A 26,283-nucleotide genomic window follows, 5' to 3' on the forward strand; every position below is an offset into this window, starting at 1 on the left:
AAGAATTTTCAAAGTTCTTGTTTATTTTTGGTGCATATCAAGTTTACCAAACATCCGAATATAGTAAAAAATTGCACTTCTCACAAAGTACTCAAAACATTGTTTATTTTATAGCTTTTTAAAAGTGGGAGTCCACTAAACAACCAAACTTTCACCTTTACAAGATTTTTTTGCTACTTTGTCCCACAGATGGGGGTCACGTAACTTCTATATACAATTAATTTCACCCTGTAGGTGGAAATAATGATTTTTTTCTGTAACCAACAGAAGTTGGTCCAGCCAAGAAGTAAATGAAACTGTTCGTTCCTTTTAAAAAAAAAATGCAGTTCTTGGCAGTTTTCGACTGTGCGATTTAAGTAAATCTTTGGTACAGTGGGTCTTGACTCAGATCAAGGTATGCTAAACACATGTTATATACAATACTTACAATTACTAACTTTGAATAACAAAGAAACAAGTACTTCAGCATGCTTGTAGCATTTGCATCGGATTTGTGGAAGAGTCCCTTCAGTGTCACTTCTCATGTCATTGTATCGAGTCCAACATTTCCCAAGCTGGAAGCGGTGTTCCAAATGAACAAACGCTTTCCATTGGCTATCTTCTGACGAGCATATAAAATGCATACAAAAACGATTGGTGATCTTTTGTTTCATTGAATGGCTGGTGTGGATGACCAACAATATGTCCGGTTCACCACTTTTCAAACGTGTCCTCAGCTTATTAATACCAGCATTGGGGGAGTTTGAAGCCAGAGCAGTAATGTTTTGACGAGGGCATGCAATTTGGAGAGGTAAGTATGTGTCAGCTGCCTCAATATCGACCCTGGGGAGGATTTTCACAAGAGGGAAAGCAACAGCTAGTAGAAGGTGGCCTCTGTATTGATGATGGGGAGGACCTTCAGAAGAAAAGCAACATCTGGCATGTGGGGGGTGAACTGTCTATTGATGGTGGGGATGACCTTGAGTTAGTAACAACAGCTGACAATAGGAGGGTGCTCTCTCTGTATTGATGGTGAAGATCTTGAGGAGAGGAATGGCAACAGCAGGCATCAGGGTGCTGTGTTTATCGACGGTGAAGACCTTGAGGAGAGGAATGGCAACAGCTGGCAGAAGGTTGTAGATGTCTCTCGGTGAGTTCATCCATCTTGATTGTCCTCTGGTCTTCCTCCTTGTAGTTTCCCCAGTGCACGGGTGGCTCTTCAGGAACAGCTGTATTTGTTGGTCAGTCTGGAGCTGCTGCGGTCCAAGCCAATGTCGTGGCCGTTGGCTTTCCACTTCCCCCCAGAGCCTTTCTCATCCATGGGTGTGATGCTAAGTGCTGGGGCCTGGCACCAGCAGCACAGGCAGGACTGAAAGTTAAGCAGAGAGAGGAAGAGGTTAAGTTATCACCTAAACCAGGGGTCGGGGTACAGCAGGCATATCCAGAAAATGGACCCCTGGATATCCAAGGGACCTATGTAAATATTAATGACTTGATAATGCATGGTTAAGACAATTGCATCCCATTTCTGGTAAGTAACCTATTTTTCTCAATACTGAACTTGCATATTTTGGACAGGCTCCCTAGTGGTTGTCTTGTTGTGTTGCCCCTCAAGACGTTTGTAGTGATTATAAATGACTCCCACCTAATGCCTTCAGAGATCCTTGCTGTAGACAAACCCTCCCAAGCGTCTATTGGATCCTGACTAGATGACAGTTCTTATTGGTCGAACACTGCTTGCAAGGTTCTGTCACAACCCATACTCTTCTACAGTCCCAGAATATTGTGATGAAAGGGGCATAAGGCTATGGATGTCACTGACTCCTTGTCATTCAAGGTGCCTAGAGATACTTTTGAGCTAGAAACTGCATTTTCAGGGAAATCCATAATTATGTAGACAATGTTGCACCCACCGAATTGTATAATTCTATTGGACTACCCTTCCACCTTCATTTAGGTACTGGAGACAGCATGAAACAACACTGAGCTGATTGACCAGATGATGATGTTCTGTTGGGCCAAAGCCTCATGTGTCGCAGTCCTTGACCTGGTATTGCCATACGACAAACCATCTCTGGTGGTATCAGATCTCTAACCTTGTGCTGTCCCAGATGTATCCCTCCTGGGTCCCTCACAGCCCGTGACCAGTCCATACCTGAAAGCAGTTTTTGAATTTTCTACTGACAAAGTACAAGGCCACAGGGTTGATGCAGGAGTTCAGTGATGCCATATTGATGCCGATGTAGTCCATGACCAGAAGGAAACTGTGAAGACAAGACACACTCAAGTTATTAGCAAGTCCTTGCTTACTTATTTTATACATTTTCTGATCACCTCCTATATCAAACTTTAGGCTTTGCTGAAATCCTTTTGCTGCCCTCGACATAGTGACCACAGAAGACAGGATGGACCTATTGTCTTGTCTGCCATCACCACCTATGAATATATTAACACTGAACAATTTAGGATTCTCATTTAACATGCTTATTTACTTGTACATGCTAATACTTTTAATGCAAAGTAAATGAATATTGTAGAGAAATGCCCCAGGGATGGATACTTGGATTGTTTATAAGATCTGTAAATGGCATGAGACAAACACCCGCATACTGAAGGAAATGATAAGGAGGGGTGCTGCTTTGGGCTACATATGATCAATAAGTGTTTCTTTTGGGAAGCTGCACTTAGAGCCCCTCTTTAAGCCTCCTATGTCGAAACAATATTTTATCATGCGGTTACCTTTCCCTAGGTCCCTTAAATAGGCATTGGATGACAATGGCTTCCACTTTCTTGTGCATGGCCCCTTTTCTTTAAAATGCATCCTGCTTATCCAGTTAGCCTGTATGCCAAAAATTGTATGTGCAAGATCCATCCTCTTGATTCTCCTGAAAGAGATCTTGCTATTCACGCTGGTTTCCCATACCTGAGCAGTTCACAGCGGTTAGGGTCTGTCTCATCGTAGATTGTTCTCTTCAGGATTCGGCTCAGATGAAGAGGCAGCCAGCACAGGGCAAAGATCACCACCAGGCAGAAGACAGTCTTCGCCACTTCTCTGCGCTGAAAAACAAGGTTTATGAGCATGGTCAATCCTACAGGGTAAAACTCAGCCCTCAAAAGAGACGAGAAGTGGCTGAGGCTCGAGCTAGCAGAATGTTCCCTTTCTTACAGTGATTGCGACTGGAGACTTTGGTTTCTGCTTGTTGTGGTGGGAACTTGAGCACGGTTTACAGCAGACTAACACCACAACAGAAGCAGCACTAAATATGAAAGTGCAATTTGCAGGTTACCTACCCCAGGACTTCAGCTCCTAATCAGTATATTCCCAAATATCTCAATTTACGGTTTTTGTAAAATGTTGCACGCCAGCAACAGTAGACAGGAACTAGAAGACCTCTCACATTGGTATCGTGTTCGTCAAGTGATCCTGCACTGTTAAAATTATTTTTCATCATGATTTTGAAGACTGAATAATTTAGTGATGCATCTGGAGGGACGGCAAGGGACAGCCGGACCAGCCCAGTATTCTTTAGGGCAGTGGTCTTCAAACTTTTTGATGTCGAGACCCCCTGTCAAACCTTTTTAGGCATAAGGACCCCCTCTGACAAACCACAATCTTTTGGGGCGGGATTACATAGAGAGGGCATACATTGGATTTGCACAAGTGCAAAAGAACAGGGCAGATTCATTTACACCTTGAGGCTGTTTATGGAACACGCAATGAACAAACAAATTCTACTCAAGTTCCTGTGACAGGTTGAAAAGTGAGAAAGCTGATGTGGTAGCCATAGGGCACATATTTCAAGTTAGTGGTAGAGTCTTCATAAAGGAACCCTAATCTATGATTAACATTTTTAACAAGCAGTACATGACTGAAAACTGATTGTGTACTTTGCTTAATATTTTAAAAAGAATGGAGCAAACTGCTTTTACCTCAAACTTGGATCCATATTTCATAATTGAAAAGTGGAAGGAATGTATTTTATGAACTTCTTATGCAAAAACAAGAACAGTACAAACTTAGTTAACTGTGTATTCTTTCCTGGTGCAAATATAATTTACTGTATGGCATTATGTACAAGCAACAGCCTTTTCTGTGCCAGTGGAAACTTTAAGCAATATGACCTATGGTATTTTCAGCATCTTAGTTACCTATTACTGATGTGGTTCCTTCTTTTTGTTGCCCTAATCTATGTGGGTTTTTACAGATGGCTATCCTTGTCTACTGGTATTCTGCCCCTCACTCACCTGCTTCATGTGGTCATTGAGGGCGATGCGCATGCCTTTCGTCCTGCTGAGCATCTCGCAGGACATGAGGGTGTAGAAGACTCCAGTGCATGCCAGGGGTAGGCAGAAGTAGAAACCAAAGAGCCACCAGTCCTTGACATACCTGTAAAACTGGAGAGAGAAGGAAAGTGACCACAGGCGGAAACTGCAAGCCTGCTAAAACTCTATGCTGAATGTTAACCAGCGCCGGTGCTGTACAGATAGTGACCATCCCATGCAGATTGTGACCCAGAGCTGGTGCTATGAACACAGTGACCATCCTATGCAGAATGTGACCCAGAGCTGGTGCTGTACAAACACAGTGACAATCCCATACAGAATGTGACCTATAGCCGATGCTATGAACACAGTGACCATCCCATGTGAAATGCGACCCAGGGCTGATGTTGTAAACACACTATGAGCATCTACTGTAGAATCCTACCTAGAGATGGTGCTCTAAACATGGAGTGACTATACCATGTAGACTGTGACCTGAATCTAAACATGCAATGACCATCCTAACTAGCATATGACCTACAGCTGGTGCTGCAGAAACCTACTGACAATCCCATGTAGAATGTGAGCCAAAACTGATGCTATAAACACACCATGTTTTTATAACACACAAATTGCCAGCCCCACACTTATTTTTTGGCTTGAAAATACAAGCAACCAATCAGTCTTATTGCTGATTTTGTTAGGTATATTTTATTTTTACCTTTTACTTTTATATTAATTTTAGCCTTTGTACGATTTCATGTATGAGAAAAACACGAAACATATATCACTACACATTTACTACAAATTACACAAATATAACATTTATACTTTTACCACAAATTTCACAAATATACAATACATTTATATCAAAACAACAAGTACATATTACACATCTTTGTTTGATAGCTTATAGGCCAGCAAATATTTAGTCTTTGCGGAGTGCCTTTTTCTAGACAACAATAGCTATATATTATGTCATTGAAGGACAAAGAGTCAACAAGAAGGTGAAAAAAATGAACTCAAAACAGTAAATTGGTTGAATTCGTAATTAATACTAAGATTAATCGCCTCCTTTATGCCGACGCATTTCGAACCCGTTATCTGAGTGTGCGGGTTCTCATCAGGGCTCTGTCACTTCTATCTAAAGATGTGTACGAAAAGAAGAGAGACAACACAGAGTTGGTTTTTAGTGTCGTGTCTTCGGCCATTCTTTATCACTTAACTTACAAAAGGTCATGCATTCTATACCTGTAACCAAGCGAGTCGGTGGTTCTCCAGGTTCACTCTGTTTTCTTTAAAGTTTCTGTCTTGTTCAGATTCTCTGCAAAATAGCATGAGTATCTTTAAGCAAACATTTCTTATGTCGATTTAGCCGTGAAGGAACTCTTATGACTGAAATGGCGCTTTGTCGACATACCTTTTTCAAGTTCGGGTCTTGTCAATTATAAATGTCACATGTATGTCCCCGGGTAACCTGTGGACAATATCATAGCGTTTATTCTCTGTCCTCTTTATGATGTGGAACCTATGTCTAAAAGCTTACAACAAAGGTATGCCTTGACAAGACCCGAACTTGAAGAAGGTATGTCGACAAAGCGCCATTTCAGTCATAAGAGTTCCTTCACGGCTAAATCGACATAAGAAATGTATTTAAAAGACACAACCGACTTTTTGGTGAAAATCGAGGGTACTGAGTTTAATCCATCAACTCAGATTATGGTTACAATGGACGTGACGTCCCTCTATACGCAGATCCCCCAGGATGAGGCGTTAGAGGTAATGGAACTGTACCTAGAGACCAGGGATAGACCACACCAGGTTCCGACATCATTCATTCTTCAACTTGCAGAACTCACGTTGAAGAAAAATTATTTTCGCTTCAACGATCAGTTCTTTATGCAAATCAAGGGGACGGCTATGGGTTGTCCCTATGCCCCAGAGACGGCCGTATTGTTTATGGCAGAATATGAGAATAGATTTGTCGAGAATAACAATCCATACCAAAAGCATATCAAGCAATGGTTACGATACATCGACGACGAATGCTATTTTGCAGAGAATCTGAACAAGACAGAAACTTTAAAGAAAACAGAGTGAACCTGGGGAACCGGCTACTCGCTTGGTTACAGGTATAGAATGCATGACCTTTTGTAAGTTAAGTGATAAAGAATGGCCGAAGACACAACACTAAAAACCAACTCTGTGTTGTCTCTCTTCTTTTCGTACACATCTTTAGATAGAAGTGACAGAGCCCTGATGAGAACCCGCACACTCAGATAACGGGTTCGAAACGCGTCGGCATAAAGGAGGCGATTAATCTTAGTATTAATTACGAATTCAACCAATTTACTGTTTTGAGTTCATTTTTTTCACCTTCTTGTTGACTCTTTGTCCTTCAATGACATAATATATAGCTATTGTTGTCTAGAAAAAGGCACTCCGCAAAGACTAAATATTTGCTGGCCTATAAGCTATCAAACAAAGATGTGTAATATGTACTTGTTGTTTTGATATAAATGTATTGTATATTTGTGAAATTTGTGGTAAAAGTATAAATGTTATATTTGTGTAATTTGTAGTAAATGTGTAGTGATATATGTTTCGTGTTTTTCTCATACATGAAATCGTAGAAAGGCTAAAATTAATATAAAAGTAAAAGGTAAAAATAAAATATACCTAACAAAATCAGCAATAAGACTGATTGGTTGCTTGTATTTTCAAGCCAAAAAATAAGTGTGGGGCTGGCAATTTGTGTGTTATAAAAATTACTATATGGTCCAGCTAACCCTACGTCCCAGGACCTAACTCCCCCGTTGTACAAAGTTTAGGGCGGGTTTTTCACCCGCGAGAGTTGTAAGGGCACCAGACTGAGACGTGTTCCTTATTAAACTTGATTTTCATGTGGAGGGACAGTTTGTCCTTCCAAGAATATGTCCGAGAAAGACACGCTATCGTTCACTGAGAGTCACATTCAGAACTTAATAGCTTCTTCCCCATTCTCTAATATCACCTTAAGCACTTCCGCACAACAACAGAACGAATCCGATAAATTGATCAGGCTAAGTAAGAAGCATATAAGAACTGAGCTTCACGGTCATTTTCTTCTGAAGCATCTAAGGGGAGGGACCATCCCCTGGGGTCTTCAGATAAAAAATGTCCCAGTGATCTTCACGGAGGATGCTGAATACAAAAAAGGCTTTAGTTGCATAAACACGAAGTGTAGCCGGGACCTAATGGTCCACACTATTGAGACAGCACAAAGACTCTGTCAAAAAGAACTACAGGAAATTGAGGAATTAACCAAAAACATACAAGATAGTCAGGTGATACCGGACGCTAAGGCACTCTTAGAAAAAATTGAAAAGGAGATTTTGTCCTTTAAGGACATTACCATCAACAATAAAACTGCCCAATATGAGAGAGACTCAAAATCCTTCACACTAGAGAAGGCATATCCTTTTCTAAAAGACGACTACTACTCGCAGGCCGACTCACGTGGAGCATTATATAACTACCAAGGACGATCACGCAACAGGTTTAAAACTTTCTCTGAAACGTCCTCTTCATCTGATTCCACTGGATCAGAACCAAGAGGCAATACTAATAAAAAACAAGTCTCTTTTTTAGAGAAAGGTCAACAATCAAAGCCAAGGCACAAGATACCATGGGAGATGCGTACACGCAAAAAACTACTACAAGTCGTAGAGGCCCCTTCGAGCATAGTTAATCTTTCGACAAAAATACTTACAAAAGATGAGGAGTCTGTACTGAATTTAGGACTCAAATTCGTCCCATGCAAACAAACAGATTTCACCAAAATGAAATTGGAGACAATTGCTTTTTGTCGTAAGATACGACTAAAAGCTTTTTTTGCCAACCAACCTCCAACCATGGACAATCAGACAACAGGGCTAAGGAACAAATCCAAGTTTGTTCCTAGCCATAATATCCCCAAACAAATTTATGCATTCGAGCAAGTGATGTTATCATCCTTAAATAAACTCGAAAAGAATACAAAATACGTCCAGCAAAATATCAGTAAGGGACAAAGAGTGGCATTGAAAAATCTGAAAGATGACGTGTCAGTCGTAATCAAACCAGCCGACAAGGGCAGAGCTGTCGTCATCTGGCCACGAGAAAAATATTTAATGGAGGGTCTCACACAGGTGAACAATCAGGTGTGGTACAGAAAACTGCAGGGAGATCCGGTAAGGCAGATACAAGGGACAATTCTTGAATTAGTACAAACAGGCAGAGAGAGTGGTTTTTTGGGCCAAAAAGAAGGTGAGTTTTTGGTAAAGAAATTTCCTCGAACTCCCATTCTATATTTTCTGCCAAAGATTCATAAAAACCTCAATGAACCGCCAGGAGGACCAATCGTCTCGGGGTGCGACTCGTGCCTCGAGCCGATCTCGAAATATGTTGATTATTTCCTTAAGCCTTTTGTGAGTAAAGTCAAGTCGTATTTAAAAGACACAACCGACTTTTTGTTGATAATCGAGGGTACTGAGTTTAATCCATCAACTCAGATTATGGTTACAATGGACGTGACGTCCCTCTATACGCAGATCCCCCAGGATGAGGCGTTAGAGGTAATGGAACTGTACCTAGAGACCAGGGATAGACCACACCAGGTTCCGACATCATTCATTCTTCAACTTGCAGAACTCACGTTGAAGAAAAATTATTTTCGCTTCAACGATCAGTTCTTTATGCAAATCAAGGGGACGGCTATGGGTTGTCCCTATGCCCCAGAGATGGCCGTATTGTTTATGGCAGAATATGAGAATAGATTTGTCGAGAATAACAATCCATACCAAAAGCATATCAAGCAATGTTTACGATACATCGACGACGTGTGGCTCCTGTGGCAGGGGAGCCACACCGAATTGATGGAATTCCACCAGTGGATAAATAGGAAACATCAGGACATAAAATTCTCCTTAGAATCCAGCACCACTAAAATTACGTTACTCGACGTAGAAATCACTTGTACTGAGGGCCATTTGAAATCGTCTCTTTTCAAGAAGAAGACGGACAAAAATACAATTCTGCACCACCAAAGTGCGCACCCCAGAAATCTCAAAGCGAACTTGCCGTACGGGCAGCTACTTCGAATTCGAAGGAACTGCACGGATGTAGGGGATTACGAACAGCACGCGACAACATTTTGTGGAGAAATGATCAACAGAGGGTACCCAAGAAAATTACTCAAACATTCATATAAGAGGGCACCGTGCACTCCGCGTGAGTGCTTGCTACAAACTAAAGAAAAACGCGAACTGGATGAATGGTTTGCGTAACCACCTTCGGCCCAGATACCCACAAAATGAGACAAATGATACTGAAGAATTGGCATCTTCTTGCGGAACTAGAATGCCCGTTCCCCAGACCAATATTCGCATAAAAAAAAAAAAAGTATTGTGCAACAGCTTGTGCGCGCTGATGTGAAGGTTCATAAACCAAAAAACGATTTACTTTCACAATGGGGCTTAAAGCCCATTGAGGGTCACCACAGATGTGGTAATTGTATTTCGTGCGACACAACCATTGAGGGAAGTGAATTCCATCACAAGAACATTAGATGGAAAAATGTTGGTTTTTCTAATTGCAGGACACGGAATGTAGTATACACGATCGTCTGTCCATGCAATAAAATTTATATTGGAAAAACCAATCAGCAAATAAACACTCGCATTACCCAGCACAGATCTCGCATAAAAAATAAGGTAATGAGTGCTCCGATGGTCCAACATTTCATCGAGAAGGATCATGGCGATACTGACTTCAAATGGACGGTTTTGTTTACCATAAATCAAACAAAATGCCCCTCAGACACAGAGAACGTCTTATTGACAAAAGAAGCTTATTTGATCTTAAAATTTAACAGTACCCAGACAGGTTTGAATACATTATCTGAGGTATCGAGGCTTTAAAACATGTCCCCATGAAGTGGTCACATATATAATGCTCCATGTGAAGACGAATAAACAGAGTGACAGCATACGTAGCATCTTCAAAAAGTGGAAAGTGTGACATCTGACAGCAAATGCAGGTGTCTCTTGATACAGAAATAAGTGGAACCAATGCCGCCTATGCCGTAAATTGCAAAACATGTGGGATGAATACAGCTGGACTACATGTCCCATAACCACATGGTGATTCAATCACGTCAATATCAGGCGCACCAAGATGGCCGCCGTTGTTGACGATTCAAGCATCTAAACCCAGACGAGTGATCACGCCGGTAAGAACTTTGTTATGTCTACATTTGTAGATAGGATTAAATAGGCCAAACTTGAATGTGACAAGCCTTTGTTTATTAATAGGGACTTGAGGAATATATCGAGCCCGCACGAACATTGCTGACATCCTTTGTAGAACAGAGCGAGCGCAAGGCGCGCTGCGTCCTAGAGGAGGTAAAGTCATATGTTAGAGCGATAAAATCACTGTCCCCCAACAAACAAATCTGGTTTTGTGACACCCGTTTTTTAATCATGTACATAGGTCATCACAAAGACCTGAACTATTTTGAAAAATGCCCGCTCCATGAAAGAAGTGATTAATACGACATACACACGCCCAGCACTAAACCAAAGGTATGCCTTGTTGTAAGCTTTTAGACATAGGTTCCACATAATAAAGAGGACAGAGAATAAACGCTATGATATTGTCCACAGGTTACCCGGGGACATACATGTGACATTTATAATTGACAAGACCCGAACTTGAAAAAGGTATGTCGACAAAGCGCCATTTCAGTCATAAGAGTTCCTTCACGGCTAAATTGACATAAGAAATGTTTGCTTAAAGATACTCATGCTATTTTGCAGAGAATCTGAACAAGACAGAAACTTTAAAGAAAACAGAGTGAACCTGGGGAACCGGCTGCTCGCTTGGTTACAGGTATAGAATGCATGACCTTTTGTAAGTTAAGTGATAAAGAATGGCCGAAGACACAACACTAAAAACCAACTCTGTGTTGTCTCTCTTCTTTTCGTACACATCTTTAGATAGAAGTGACAGAGCCCTGATGAGAACCCGCACACTCAGATAACGGGTTCGAAACGCGTCGGCATAAAGGAGGTGATTAATCTTAGTATTAATTACGAATTCAACCAATTTACAGTTTTGAGTTCATTTTTTTCACCTTCTTGTTGACTCTTTGTCCTTCAATGACATAATATATAGCTATTGTTGTCTAGAAAAAGGCACTCCGCAAATACTAAATATTTGCTGGCCTATAAGCTATCAAACAAAGATGTGTAATATGTACTTGTTGTTTTGATATAAATGTATTGTATATTTGTGAAATTTGTGGTAAAAGTATAAATGTTATATTTGTGTAATTTGTAGTAAATGTGTAGTGATATATGTTTTGTGTTTTTCTCATACATGAAATCGTAGAAAGGCTAAAATTAATATAAAAGTAAAAGGTAAAAATAAAATATACCTAACAAAATCAGCAATAAGGCTGATTGGTTGCTTGTATTTTCAAGCCAAAAAATAAGTGTGGGGCTGGCAATTTGTGTGTTATAAAAATTACTATATGGTCCAGCTAACCCTACGTCCCAGGACCTAACTCCCCCGTTGTACAAAATAAACACACCATGAGCATCCCAAGGACACTACCAGTAACTTGTAGAAGCTGGTTACACAGTGACCTTCTCAAGCAACGTTACACAGACTCACACCCCTCCCCGTTACATCCAGGGCCATCTTAACAGCATTATAGGCCCCGGGCAAAGCAGTGTACTGGGCCCTCCCTACACAACCACTTGCAGGAACAATAATGTTCAATGGAAAATTTGTGTTAAATTCTGGTCTGAATGGGGCCCCGGGCAACTGCCCAGTGTGTCCATGCCTTTACATGGCTCTGGTTCCATCCCTTTTCCTTATGGGTACATTATGACCATCCTCTTCATAAGTTGCTTTGAGGCGCAGTCTTTGAACAGACACCAATCATTGCTCGGCGGGTCATGCTGGGAATATGCAGAGGCCAGTCTTGGAGGGACAGGGTGTGATCTTGCTTCAATAAATGCTTTGAGGGATAGGCTGTGACCATGGACCACTCAGTGCTTCAAGGGGTAGGCTGTGAACTTGTGCCTGCCAGTGTTTGGTGAAGCAGACTGTGAACTTGTGCCAGTCAGTGCTTGGAGGGTCAGGTTGTGGACTTGTGTCAGTGCAATAAGTGGGAGGCTGCAATTATACAATGGTCAGTCCACAGAGGTGAAGATCTACTAACCTGCCCTGATCAGTACTGGGAGGTGGAGGCTGGTGGACATGAACTGGTGAGTGCACTGAGGTTCAGGCTGGTAGACATGCACTGGCCAGTCCACAGAGTTGAAGGTCTGTTAACGTGCCCCGGCCATCTCTGGGAGGTGCAGTCTGTGGACATGCACCAGTCAGTCTTTGGAGTTCTGTTAACAGGCCCCAGCAAGCAATTAGAGGCCTTTGTCCCCTCACATACCATCATGAAGTCAGACTTCTGCTCCGCGGACAGCATGCACACCCACAGCCTCTGCTCCCGGTAGTTGAGCTCCACCATCTCGAAGCCGACAGCTTCCGGGGCGGCCAGCACGATGGCCACTGCCCAAATGAGGGTGACCTCCACAGCCTTCCAGAGGGGGATGCCGATGCCCTGGATCCTGTTCCAGGAAGCCACCGCCCTGTACCTGCGGTAGAGACGGAGAGGATTGAACACAAGATTAACAGGAGTGTAGAGCCCTACCCCAGCCCAGGTACATGCAAATGATCATGCCTCACACACAGTTTGGAATTACACGTCTTTATTCCTCAGCGTGTAACCATTGCCTGAACATTCTACATCATGAATTCTATTACCCACCCACACACACTCATTTACGTCACTGTTCTACAGAGTCCGTCAGGAACTAAATGTGTCCCATCATCTCTAACACACAAGACACAACATCTTCCCCTTTGTTAAATAAAAAGTACCAATAATACATATATACATTAAAACTCTTCAATAAGTAATTTTGGTGCTCAAATCAATCACCCAGATCTAATCATATGAGGCTGCGGAGATGCCGGAGAAGTGTCCATGACTGGCGTTGGTGACAGAGACATCGTTAGTCATGGGACTCTCTGGACTCTCAGGTGAACAACTCTCACTCCTGTGTGGGCAACACCTGAACCTAACTAGAATGTTCCTGTAACCTTAGTTTTTTTCAGTGATATATATAAAAAGGAGGAGAGAACTCTGGGTAGTTCTCAAGTTTAGGTGGAAAGCAGCTCCTGTTAGAGCACTCTCAACACCAGCGACACTCTAGATCTGCTCACCTCAAATGTCTGTTTTTCTATCAAAGTCTTTAAGCATAGGATTAGCAAAGTGATATCCACGCCGAGATAGAAAAGGACAAAGTCTTTTGCCATTTCTACAGCAAAGTCTTTAAGCATAGGATTAGCACAGTGCTGTCCATGCAGAGATAGAAAAGGACAAAATCTTTTGCCATTTCTATAGCAAAGTCTTTAAGCATAGGGCTAGCACATTGCTGCCCTTGCCGAGCTGTAAAATGACAAAAGCCATTTATCACTCCAGGCACAGCATTACAGCTTTGAATTAGTAAAATAAAAACTCAAGCCAACCTGAAATGTGTAGAAGCAACACTTAACACAGTGTTTCGCTCTAATTAGAGCTCTTCAGAGAGGTATAGTTTTGTGTATATATATATATATATATATGTGTGTGTGTGTCTATATATTTAAAAATATAAACATTTACACATATATCATACAAGGGGTTACAATTATACTTCCCCAACCGACGTGCAAAGTAAAGGCATGCCGATGTACAAAAGCTGATAAAAGCAATCCAGGGGCCGTATAATACAACGTGCCAAGGAGCTTGTGCATCTTCTTCTTTAATGCTGATAGCGATGGCACATATGTAGCGTCATCACTATCATGAGACAGTGTTGCCTTATTTATATTTGCCTCTGTGCCTGAGCCGTATCATGGACGCGGGTGCAGAGGTACACATACCCTTAGGCAGCACACTGAAAGTGCACCACAAAAAGGTTGGGGTTGCTTGGATCAGATGATGTCTGTATATATTTTATTATAAGTAAAGGATTTTCTGTACTGCCACCTGTGTGTGGCCAACAGTGTTCATTATTACAATATTGGAGCAATTGTACTTGACATTGTACATTAGGGTCAGTTACTAGGATGATAGTGAATATTATGTGATATTTGTGAGTATAGAAGAGTTCAGTGGTTTTTGTAATGAATTTGGATGCCAACAATGGGCAACCAGTTTTACTAGTAAGAGTCCAAATTCTGGAGATGTTCACTGTCATCTTGTTAGCAGTAGTACCATCCAACAACCCAGCTTGTAACAGGGGCCTCAGTGCAAGAAAGCGGTAATATACCTGCCCCTCCATGCACTTCTCCATTTGCAACCCCTCGCCCAATTACAAGCCCTAAAGGAAGTCACAAAGTTCTTTTACTGCTGGTACCGCAGGCCGGTACCTACCTCTTTGTGTGTATAGTTACCACAGTAGCTTGCTAGTTACCTGTAAATGCTGACAGATGCTCTCATAGATGGTTTGGCATTTACCTCCCTATCGTTTGGGACGGTCAATAGGGCAGTATTTAGCCATGGCAGTCCCTGGCACCGCAGGCTGATAGATATCAGTTGGTGCTGAGGCTGAGAAAGGGCACATTGACTTTGTTCCTACCTGTCTATGCTGAGAGCGCACAGGCTGAGGACCGTGATGCCCACAGATGTTTTCTGTATGAATGGAACCAGCTTGCACACCTGCACTCCAAAGGGCCAGTCTTCAGCCAGCAACTGAGGATGAAAAAAACAGACCACAGCATTAGATCCAGTTCTGGAGGGGAGAACTTGAATACAGTCAGAGCAGGAGGAAAGAACGCAAGGGCAGTAAGATCTGGAGAGGAACACTTGTGGGTACACAGACCCAGAAGGCAGAAATTGATGGTTGGTGACATAGAGAAGAGGTCTTGAGAGTGTGTCGATGTGAAAAGGAAAACGTGAGGGTGGGTGGACCTTGAGAGGAGAACATGACGTTGGGTGGCCCTTGAGAAGAGAACATGACGTTGGGTGGCCCTTGAGAAGAGAACATGAGGTTGGGTGGACCTTGAGAAGAGAACATGACGTTGGGTGGCCCTTGAGAAGAGAACATGAGGTTGGGTGGACCTTGAGAAGAGAACATGACGTTGGGTGGCCCTTGAGAAGAGAACATGACGTTGGGTGGCCCTTGAGAAGAGAACATGAGGTTGGGTGGACCTTGAGAAGAGAACATGACGTTGGGTGGCCCTTGAGAAGAGAACATGACATTGGGTGGCCCTTGAGAAGAGAACATGAGGTTGGGTGGACCTTGAGAAGAGAACATGACGTTGGGTGGCCCTTGAGAAGAGAATATGAGGTTGGGTGGACCTTGAGAAGAGAACATGAGGGTGGGTGGACCTTGAAAGGAGGACATTAGGCTGGGTGGACCTTGAAAGCAGAAACTTTAGAGGAGTACACAAGGGTGGGTGGTCCTTGAAAGGAAAACATGAGGGTGGGCAGACCTTTAGAGGAGAACATTCGGGTGGGTGAAACCTGAGAGCAGAAACTTTAGAGGAGAACATGGGGTGGATGGACTTTTAAAGGAGAACGTGAGGGTGGGTGGACCTTAAGAGGAGAATGTGAGGGTGGGTGGACCTTGAAGGGAGAACATGACCGTGGCAGACCTTGAAATGAGAACATTAGGCTGGGTGGACCTTGAGAGCAGAAACTTTTGAGGAGAACATGAAGGTGGGTGAACCTGGAGGGGAGAGAATGAGGATGGGTGGACCTTGAAGGGAGAACATGAGTGTGGGCAGACCCGGAGGGGAGAACATGAGGGTGGATATACCTTGATAGCAGAAACTTGAGAGGAGAACATGAGGGTGGCAGACCTTCAAAGGATAACATTAGGCTGGGTGGACCTTGAGAGCAGAAACATTAGAGGAGAACATGAAGGTGGGTGGACCTTAAAAGGAAAATATGAAGATGAGGGTGGGTGGACCTGGAGGGTAGAACACGAGAATGGGTGGACTTGAGGGGAGAATTTGAGAGTAGGTAGCGTAAGATCTGTTTAAGAATTGTGATGCAAAATGTACAAGAAATCGAGCTTTCAATAATATAGGACAACTTTGTTCTGTTGTCCATCGTGGATGTTACACAGTAGTACACCGCATGACCATTGCTCCTGCTAATATTTTGCTGTAATAAAGAATTTTAGGCTTTTCTATAAAAGGACGAATAGTTTCCCAGCTGCACTGAATGAAATGTACCTTTCCGAGGACAATTCAACTGACTGGATAACATACTATGTAAGATTTCATGAACTGAGAATAGATGTTCTGAATACTCAATTAGAATAGTTGGAAAATCTCCAATGTATTTTAATGCAAACTGTTGCTCTTTGCTTGATTCCCATAGCTTGTAAACTTGTGAACTATGTACTAATGTAGTAAATGTGTGAAGCCTTTGTCTGAAGCCCTATCAAAGAGGTGTGACTTTTCCATGCTAGGAGGAGACCCTTACCCCATTCTTGGAAAGAGATTCAATGCAGGATTTCCTGTAGAAATTTACCGAGTTCTTGGTCAAATATTTTGTGATTTGTATGCTTATTGATTTAACTCTGATGGCTCAGACTGTTCATTTCTGTTTTTTTGACTAATTAAGTAAATCTTTAAAAATGAGTCCTTCTCTGTCATTCCTTAAACAGAAATGCTTCCTGTAAATACCCCTTGTAAGATTGAGTTAAACAGAGCCAGATCTAACAGGGACTACACCGCTTCCTTTCCGGCCGCTGGCAAGTATGGGAGGGTAAAATTGCTGATCTCTATGAGAACACTCATCTTCTCAGTGTGATGACGGTGTATGTCAGGGCGGTCCTTGTCCCATCTGACGATCACTTCTATCCGTTCCCGCAGCACCCAGTAAAGTCCCTACAGTCTTGTGGAAATTGTGAGATCCTTTCTGTCCCTCAGACCGCATGGACAGGAGGCCAGCTAACCGGCCTTTGAGAGTGCTTCAGGACCTTAGCCATGACAGTTGACACTTAGCTGAAGGCCAGGAACGTCCGGGCAAAATCCACCAAGTGATAGTCCCCTTCCTGGAGCACGACAACCCCCAGGCCACCACAAGTCTGTGGATAATCCAGTTGCAGTCCCTCCTGCCCTAATGATTCCTCTCGTCGTGTCAAACCACCATGTTAATCCAGTGTAGTATGGTTCCAAATCCAAAGCGTCCCAACTTTCGGAAGGCAGAGCCTCAGTAGTTATACCCACCATGGCATTTGAAGATATGATCAGTTAAAAAATGTCACCTTTGAAATACACAGTCCCTCTCAAAAACATTTACTGTCTGCCATAATACCCCGGGAGATTTAATCACTATCTTTAGTGGGGCCAAGACCCTGCCCTTTGGAATGCTGGTGCCAATTGCACCCCCACTTAACCATCCCAGAATAAATAAAACAACCAAAACGACAAAAATCCAATTTGAAAGCACCAACTGCGGCTATTTTGTCGCGCTGGACCGGGTCAAAGTCAAAGGTTCAGGCCGACCGCAATGGAGTGTGGATCAGATACAGCCCCAGGTCAGCTGAAGTTTTACTTTCTCAGGTTTTGTGCCAAGAGTCCTGTTTGAGTTGGAGAGGGTTGCGACGAGCAAGGAGAGTATTGCGGTGGCAGTTGGCGTGCTGCAAAGAGCAGCCCGGGCATCACGGACGAGTTGGAGCTACACGTTGGCAGTCCTCTGCTGGCTGACGATTCTGCTGTGCAAAGAGATGCGCTGGCATGTGCTGGATTTCGGTGCACGCAGCGTGGTTCTGGTGCGATTGGGCCCGTTCGTAGTCATGAAGAGCCCAAAAGCTTGATTTCAAGAGATCATGAGCCACACCAAGGGTCCAGGACCTGAGAAGCACCACTTGGGGGTCAGGAACTCACTGAATTGGGTCCAGGAACTGTTGGGGAGCCTTTTATGTCCCTGAGATTCAGATCAGAAGGCTAGAAGACTAGCCCTTTGAGTCACTCTGGCGTCTGGGTTCACGATGAAGTTGCAGGTCCAGTTCTTCTTCCCTGTGCAAGAGGGCAGCAGATCAGCAAAGCATGTCAGCAGGTCCTTGAGAGCAGTCGTCCAGCTGAGTGGCAGCCCCAGTAGCAGCACAGCAGTCCTTCTTATTAGCAGAGTATCCAGAAGTCTACTGAAGTGGTGCTGTTTGAGGACTAAATAAAAGAGTGCAGCAGAGCGCTCCCCCCAGTGACAGTTGTGCACGCACAAACAGCGTGGGTGTGTCGTTTGCCCTGCCTTGGCCCGCCGCAACTGTCAGCAGGTCATGCTTTTATCAGGGACCTCCTGAATTTAGCAGCTCCCCATCTAGTGAACCATATTCGATGTGGGCCCTCGCGTGCCCCCATAGTCTCCTGATGTTATGTCTGTGAGTTTTAGGTGAAGTCTCCAGAATGAATGTGATAATACGTCTCCTTGCACATGAAGTGCATCCTTTGCTGCTGAACACCTACACCGCCAACTTTAACGGATCATGATTCATGGTTGAATTTACAGTTTGTCAGAATTGTCACAAATCTTGAATTGCTCAAAAAACATTTGAGAAAAGGTTTAAGAATGCACATGGTGGACGTTCATTTATGTGCATCTAATGTGAATGTTATTGGTCTTGTCATGCCATTTACTGTCTCCACCTCCAGCCGTTATCAAGGGATCCGCCCCTCACTCTTGCGATGCCAGTCTGTTAAGTGTTGTGCACTTTTGAAGGATTCAGCTGTTGACGGCATCATCCTTGTAGGCTGGAATATTTTATGGATTTTGGGGGCCCTGGGTCAAACAGAGATTGGGGGCCCCTGTACAGAACATCTTTGAATTTATGATCCAGTTTCGGCTCTTTTATGCCCTCTTTGACCAGGTCACTGACCGAGCACAGATGCACTGGTCCAAATTCTATATGTGTGTGCATCTAATAATCAGGGACAGTGACTGTGTTTTCAATATTATAACACAGCAGCAGCTCACTAATAATATTGCAAATCATTTCGGACAACCTCTCCTTTCTCATATGTGTCATCATGTTTGTGATCTAAAAAACATTTTTATTGATGTTGCCTTAAACATAAACACAACATTTCTCTGCAAAATGAATGTAACAGTCTCTCACACATCACCCACAATAAAAACAAATTAAAAAGAGATAGTGCCCGGCCAAACATCGAGCAAGATGGCCGCTTGTTAGAAATGCTCCTAGCCCGATCGATAATAAATACCTACAATCCGCTACAACATACGTCCCGAACCACAATCTGAGGTGTCCACCAGCATGTTGATAAAAGTGAATCCACCGCTCTGCCTTGCCGGACGCAAAGTGTGTAGAAACCTGGTGATCGAGGGATACAGGCCCGAGCACTGCCGGGCGGACTGTGGCGTGGTCCAGCCGAGAACCGTCCCTGTGGACCGAGGTGGGACAGACTACTAAACATTGAGAGCCACCCAGGAGCAAGTGAGGTCAGCGAGGCAGCGGTGCCCAGTGTAAACGCACCCCTGTGAAACTACAACCTAGTCACACACACAGAAGAGATTGGGGAGGTGCCGATCCCGAGAGGTGGACCCGCGACAGCGGTGATAGCCCAGGTGGCTGAAAAGCCCGAGCTACAATGTTCTTCCGAGACTTCAGCAGTGCTCATGAGGGGCGGGGGACCCTGCGTATTCATCGGGCAGAGGGTGCAGTGCGGATGAGTTGCTCCTCCTCCTGCCTCTGCTACTGTCCTTGGGGGCCGTGAAGATTCAAAATATGGGATGGTTGTAAAAGACCTCTGTACCGGCCGGTGCAGATCTCAATCATTCTGGGCCAGGACAGTAGTGAAAGACAGTCATTCTTGTTGCATTGCAGCGAGCAAGGTACACAGTTTCCCTTCTACCCCAGCCTAAAAAATATCTGGACCCTAGGCCAGTGGAGTGGGAGCCTATGGGGGTACTGTAGCAGATCGCACCATACCTACTGAGGCCGAGGATCCTGCGGTGTCTGGGCTGAAGTCTGTGGGTCTGATGGTTTGGCAGAGGGACTGCCTGGGGGGGACCTATGCCCTGTGTTAACTAATCACATCTGATCTGGAGTACTGGAGAAATGGGTGATTTGCGTTGAGACTGCGGTGGCGGGTTAGAGGTATACACCTGAAAGCCGACAGGCCGCAAAGTGATAATACTTTGCTTAGGCAGGCGGCGGTGAATACAGTGGTTCTCTCCCCCCACCACCCATCTCTTCCCCGCTGGACTCCACGGTGACCATCTGCCTCCCCCTGGAAGCCCCAGGCTTCATCCACACAATGGCAGGGTAGAAGGGACTCTGAGGAGGACTCCAGACCAAGTTGAATAAATGCACCATTAAGAGGGAGGCGCCACTAACGGATGAAAGTGGAGGGTTGTCACCCCATGCGGAAACTGCCACCACTGAAAGAGCAGACACTTACACTGAAAGATGTAATGGCAGCAGTCCAAGGAGTACGCACATCCCTTAAAAACAAGATAGACACAATGAACTCGGAACTTACCCTGGTGAGGGCAGATCTGTGAAATGTAGGGGCCAGAGTGAAAGAAGTGGAAAGCACGACCGCTGCCTTCGAGGTGGACACGACCACCCTTAAAGCACAAGTGGCCGAACTGAAAGCAGTAACGGTGATCTGGAGGCCCGTCTTGAGGATTCGGAGGGTCGCTCAAGGAGGAACAATATTGTATATTTGGGGTCCCTGAAAGAGCTGGGGTCCCAGACCTATTCGTAGAAGACCTCGCACTGAAGCACCTCCACTGTGGCCTATCCAAATACTTGTCGGTGGAGAGGGTTCATAGGATCCCTGGCACCCCTGAGGCCCATCATAGTATGTCTGTTTAACTACCGAGATTAGCATGCGATCCTCCAGACGGCACCCAGCACCCCACAGCTCACATATGAAAATGCAACCATCACATTTTTCCCAGATCTCACCTTAAAAGTGCAAAAGATGCATTACAGCTTCCTCAAGGGTTAAAAAGTCAATGTGGGACAAAGAAATCAAATACTCCATGATATTCCCGGAGAGCTTGAGAAATGTAGCAGAAGGCAAAACTTGGTACTTTTTGTCTGCACAGAAGGCCTGGGACTGGCTGGAGAGCTGGAGCCTATCCTGGGGCTGGCTCATTGAGACACCCTGGGGGGCAGAGGAGGGGTGGTACCACTCGAGAGCAGCAATATCTGGCAGACACCCATGGAGAGCAGAGCCGTTCTCCCCACCACTCTAAGTTCTGAACCGAGATGCTTCCTAACTTGCTATGTGTCAGTTGCTGGATACAATAAAATTGTCTTGCTGGTGACTGACCGGAGGGGAGCATTGGTCAAAACCCTCTATAATAATTGTTTAGGTGGTAGCTGGGGTGACAGGCGCTCTTCATAGTTGGGGGGGTCGCACTGTTTTGGGCCCACTTTGCAGGGATGCGGGGAAGTTTGTTAGGGCTGTTTTATTGTTCTATCTGCACCTCCATAAGTGAAGTTGCATCATCCCTTGCCTAGACATTTACAATCACACACTTACACCCCAATTTAGGATATATTGCCTCCCTGACCGCTCCACTTGCCAGGAAGATCAGGCTCTATGTACGTACCTAGACTCCATAAATTACCCTGTCCACGGATAGGGCCCAACTACGCCTCATGTCATCATGGAATGTCAATGGCTTAGGCGATAAGATTAAGTTGGGAGCAGTACTGCAATATATAAAGAGGCATTCCCCTGATGTTGTTCTCCTACAAGAGATGCACCTCGTTGGTACCGCGTGTAAAGCCTTAGACAGGTGCGGATACGAAATGTGAGCCCATGCAGGATACGCATCAGGATCCAGAGGTGTGGGGATACTGGCAAAGAGATCACCGGCTTTAACAATAGAAAACACCTGGGTGGACAGGGGTGGGAGATATATAGGGGTGGGAGGGGGCATCCATTAACATTATCAGTGTCTACAGTACACCACGACTCCACAATACCACGTTGTCTAACTAGAGTTCTTTGATTCTTACCCTCCCAATTGGAGAGCTATTCACTGCCCGTTGTTGGGTGGCTGAAGTGGGGCCACATCTATGGACATGCATGTGGTAGCAGAAAAATGTATTTACCAACATATGGAATGTCCCAAAAAATGGGAGAAAATATGGGGCAAATGAAATGAACACCGTGGGGGAATATGTACCCGCACCTCACTTGAAGATGGTTCCTGGTCCTTTAACTGACCGTACTCTCTCCACACTGATCATTGTGGTTTGATGGGCAAAGGGGGAGTATTTCCTGGAGATACAAATTAAGTTGATTGGCATTTTGATATGTAACACTGACGCTATTGTGTTGATTTTATTATACCTTGTTACAGTAAAGAGATTATAAACAACAAATAAAAGGAAAAGGGTGTTTAAAACTATTTGTTTAAGAATTATTCAAGGTTGTCAGGGCAAGACACTCTGCAGAACAGAGCTGGTCCTGTAAGCCCCCCCCCCCCGAAGGCTGGTGCCTTGGGCCAGAGCCCACTTTGTCCATGCCTTAAAATGTCTCTGCTTGTAGGGGATAACAATAACTGCCTCCCTATGGCTGCCTGCTCCATCGGTACCTATGGGCACACATCCCAAACCTCATCGGAACTGCAAAAAGCCCATTGACTCAACACAACAATGAATTTTAGCCAAGACCTTCTGTGTTGTTTTCAAGAGCATGGGAGACTCCTCCCCACTTTATATTCAGGAAAGTAAAAAAGTAAACTTTCAAGCAAAACGTGCGATCTGTTCAGTCCAGTCTTGCTACTTCCACATTTCGGAAACAGCAGATCGAGGATGTGGTTTCTTGGTGAAGCTTCCTCTGTATGGATTTGTAATTTTGTGAGACTATGTACGCTAGGACCCTTGCGATTCTGGTCAAACCCAATAGCAGAAGTCCATAACTTGCTGGGAGGTGTTAAGGTGTGGTTATTAATGGTTATGACATAATCAGAGACTAGATTGTGATTGTATACGGAGGAATAAAGACGTACAATCCAGAGCTCCATGTGCGGTGTATTCATTTGCATGCTCCCGGGCTGGGGAGGACGCTACAGAATTCACTCCCTGACTACATCCCTCATGAACTTGGTCTCAAGATATTCCGGAAACATCTTAAGACATGGCTTTTCAAACAACCAAATATTGAGAGCCTTCACCTCTTCTGCAGGACACGCACCTCACCTCTTCTCTCACGTCTTGTCAGCTTGAAGAAACCCATGGAAAACATGCACTTGGTAAGTAAAATGCATTTAAAAAATAATGCCACCCTGCTTTGAAGCTCAGATGGTAAAGTGGTACGAGAAGCTTGTGCTTACCATGGACTGCCGGGAGCCGGATTCTCCAGTGAAGCTGTTTTTTGTTGAATGTCTCAGTGAGTGAATGAGTGAGTGCATGTATGTATGTGAGTGATTGGGTTGTAAATAAATATGTGTATGTGCATGCCTGTAAGAGCTTGTGTGTGCGGGCGTGCAAGTGAAGCCAGGGCGCTCACTTACGCCTAATTACCCATAAGCTGTCAAATGTACCATGACACATTGTGGGCGTTACAGTGGCATGCTCCCTAGCCCATTCTTAGTGGGCGAGGTACAGTGGGCCCAGCTGGAGACATGCTGCCTAATCCAGACCTTCTGGGTCATCTGTAAAGTCCTGTGAGCTCACTTGGGGAAACTTTGTCGCAACCTAACGTGGCCCTTCCATGACGAATCATGGGCATGACAAGGGACATTCTGGCTTACCCTGACGTATGGGCACATTCTATGACAAATGATGGGTATTCCTGGGGACCTGTTTACTAATGATACAGAAGACGTCTCCCCGGCGAAGCTACCACTGAGTACCATGAGACCACTGCACATATGAACACGCAAACCCACTGCCTACCATTACACGTTGATGGGCAGCGCAATGATGAGGTAGAGGAGGTCCCCAGGGCCTAGGTGCTGATGAGTATGGTTAGCCGAAGGTACACACCCACCCATACACGCCTGTAAAGACAAACACATCCACACACACACACACACACACACACACACACCCATAGACACTCAACGCCTACCTTGTAGACGTTGATGGGCAGCGCGATGATGATGTAGAGCAGGTCCCCCAGGGCCAAGGTGCCGATGAGTATGGTTAGCCGAAGGTACACACCCACCCACCCATACACACCTGTAAACCCACACACACACACCCATGCACACCCCCACACACACACACATCCATAGACACTCAACGCGTACCTTGTAGGCGTCGATGGGCAGCGCGATGATGATGTAGAACAGGTCCCCCAGGGCCAAGGTGCCGATGAGTATGGTGAGCCGAAGGTACACACCCACCCACCCATACACACCAGTAAAGACACACACACCCATGCACACACACACATGACTACACACACCCAGACACTCTACACGTACCTTGTAGACGTTGATGGGCAGCGCATTGATGATGTAGAGGCGATTCCTCAGGGTCAGGCTGCCAATGAGTATGGTTAGCCGAAGGTACACACCCACCCACCCATACATACCTGTAAAGACACACACACCCATGCACACATACACACACACCCATAGACACTCAACGCCTACCTTGTAGACGTTGATGGGCAGCGCGATGATGATGTAGAGCAGGTCCCCCAGGGCCAGGCTGCCGATGAGTATGGTGAGACGAATATCCACACACACACACACTCACCCACCCATGTACACCTATACACCCATAGACACTCAACGCGTACCTTGTAGACGTTGATGGGAAGCGCGATGATGATGTAGAGCAGGTCCCCCAGGGCCAGGCTGCCGATGAGCACGTTGGGCCCGTTGCGCATGCACTTGTTCTTGTAGATGATGCGGAGTAAGGTGGAGTTGCCAATGATGCCCACGATGAAGATGGCGATGGACACCATGGTGTTGACATACTTGAAGGCATGGCGGATCTCTGTCTGCGTCAGGCATAGGGGGGGCATGGGTCCCGGGGGCTCAAAGACCCCCTCCGGCTCCTCACTGATGTTGAAGGCTCCCAGGATTTGGGCAGCTCCCAGAGGCACCTGTGTATTATTCAGGGCTTGGCTTGGACCCTGAGGGGCTGCTGAGGTTCCTTTGAGGTCATTGGTTATCTGGGGCTCCTGGCAGTGGACACTGAGGAGGAGGCAGAGCAGGCAGAGGCCCAGCAGGGCTGATGATGCCTTTGCTGCCATGAGATGGATGGGTCCTGGAGGGCTGGCTCTGGACTTCAGGGGGCTTCAGATGTACTTCAGGGGGCTTCAGATGGACTTCAGGGGGCTTCAGATATCTAGAAAACAAAGACAATTAAAACATAGAGTGAATCACAACAGATACAGGACAGGTCAGGGGTCACACGGTCTCATTATCATTATTAAGACTCCCTGTTTTCCGTTCTTACTAATTTTTACAGATAAATACTGACAGAAAAACAATGATTTTCTTGTCTGTATTTATTTTTAAATGTGGATAAAAACGGAAATTTCATTGCTTTCCGAGTGATTCTAAGTACACTTTTACATGACTGCCAGGCCAGATTGTTAGGTAAGGGGGTTAAAAAAAGGAATTTTAGTAAAGAGGCTTAAAAAGCAGTAGATATGCTCAAGGCTGATACTGAAATGTGCATATTTTCATATAAGGGCATTGATTCATCTTCTGAGGGTGTTCATATCACAGAAACCTGGCAGGCTTTCAAGCAAGATTGCATATTTATCGGTTAAATAAATGTGGAAATATACCAGTTTTTTTTCTTTCACAAAACCCATAATAAATGTGGATAAATACAGATAAAGATGACAAAAAATAAATATGGATAAATACAGACGGAAATGTCCACAAAATAAATACCATAAAACCGGGAGCCCTAATTATTAATTCAAAAAGTACATTTTATTTATACTAGTTTAGCAGTAGACGAGTAGCTCTGGGCCTTTACTATCAGCTCGAGATTCTGT

General features: G+C 44.6%; 1 protein-coding gene across 1 annotated transcript; it reads right to left on the reverse strand.

Annotated features, from left to right (window-relative positions):
* Positions 1–25,612, reverse strand: LOC144784944 (endothelin receptor type B-like). Its single transcript, XM_078664060.1, has 7 exons — positions 25,066–25,612; positions 14,952–15,064; positions 12,716–12,920; positions 4,225–4,374; positions 2,903–3,036; positions 2,135–2,243; positions 1–1,348 (listed from the first exon to the last, which is right to left on the reverse strand). Exons 1-7 carry the CDS (start codon positions 25,522–25,524, stop codon positions 1,199–1,201), a joined length of 1,320 nt encoding a protein of 439 aa, XP_078520186.1. The 5' UTR covers positions 25,525–25,612; the 3' UTR covers positions 1–1,198.
* Between the last annotated feature and the right edge of the window lie 671 nt (positions 25,613–26,283).

The sequence above is a fragment of the Lissotriton helveticus genome, chromosome 10 (assembly GCF_964261635.1).
Source record: "Lissotriton helveticus chromosome 10, aLisHel1.1, whole genome shotgun sequence".
Taxonomy (NCBI): domain Eukaryota; kingdom Metazoa; phylum Chordata; class Amphibia; order Caudata; family Salamandridae; genus Lissotriton; species Lissotriton helveticus.

What these genes read in the sequence shown, in the direction of transcription:
- LOC144784944 (XM_078664060.1), bottom strand. Translation starts at nt 25,524, where the DNA reads ATGGCAGCAAAGGCATCATCAGCCCTGCTGGGCCTCTGCCTGCTCTGC. An exon ending in TTCCCATCAACGTCTACAAG is followed by an intron (nt 15,065 to 25,065) that starts GTACGCGTTGAG and finishes TTTCATCCTCAG; the next exon opens with TTGCTGGCTGAAGACTGGCC. An exon ending in AATTCAAAAACTGCTTTCAG is followed by an intron (nt 1,349 to 2,134) that starts GTATGGACTGGT and finishes CTTAACTTTCAG; the next exon opens with TCCTGCCTGTGCTGCTGGTG.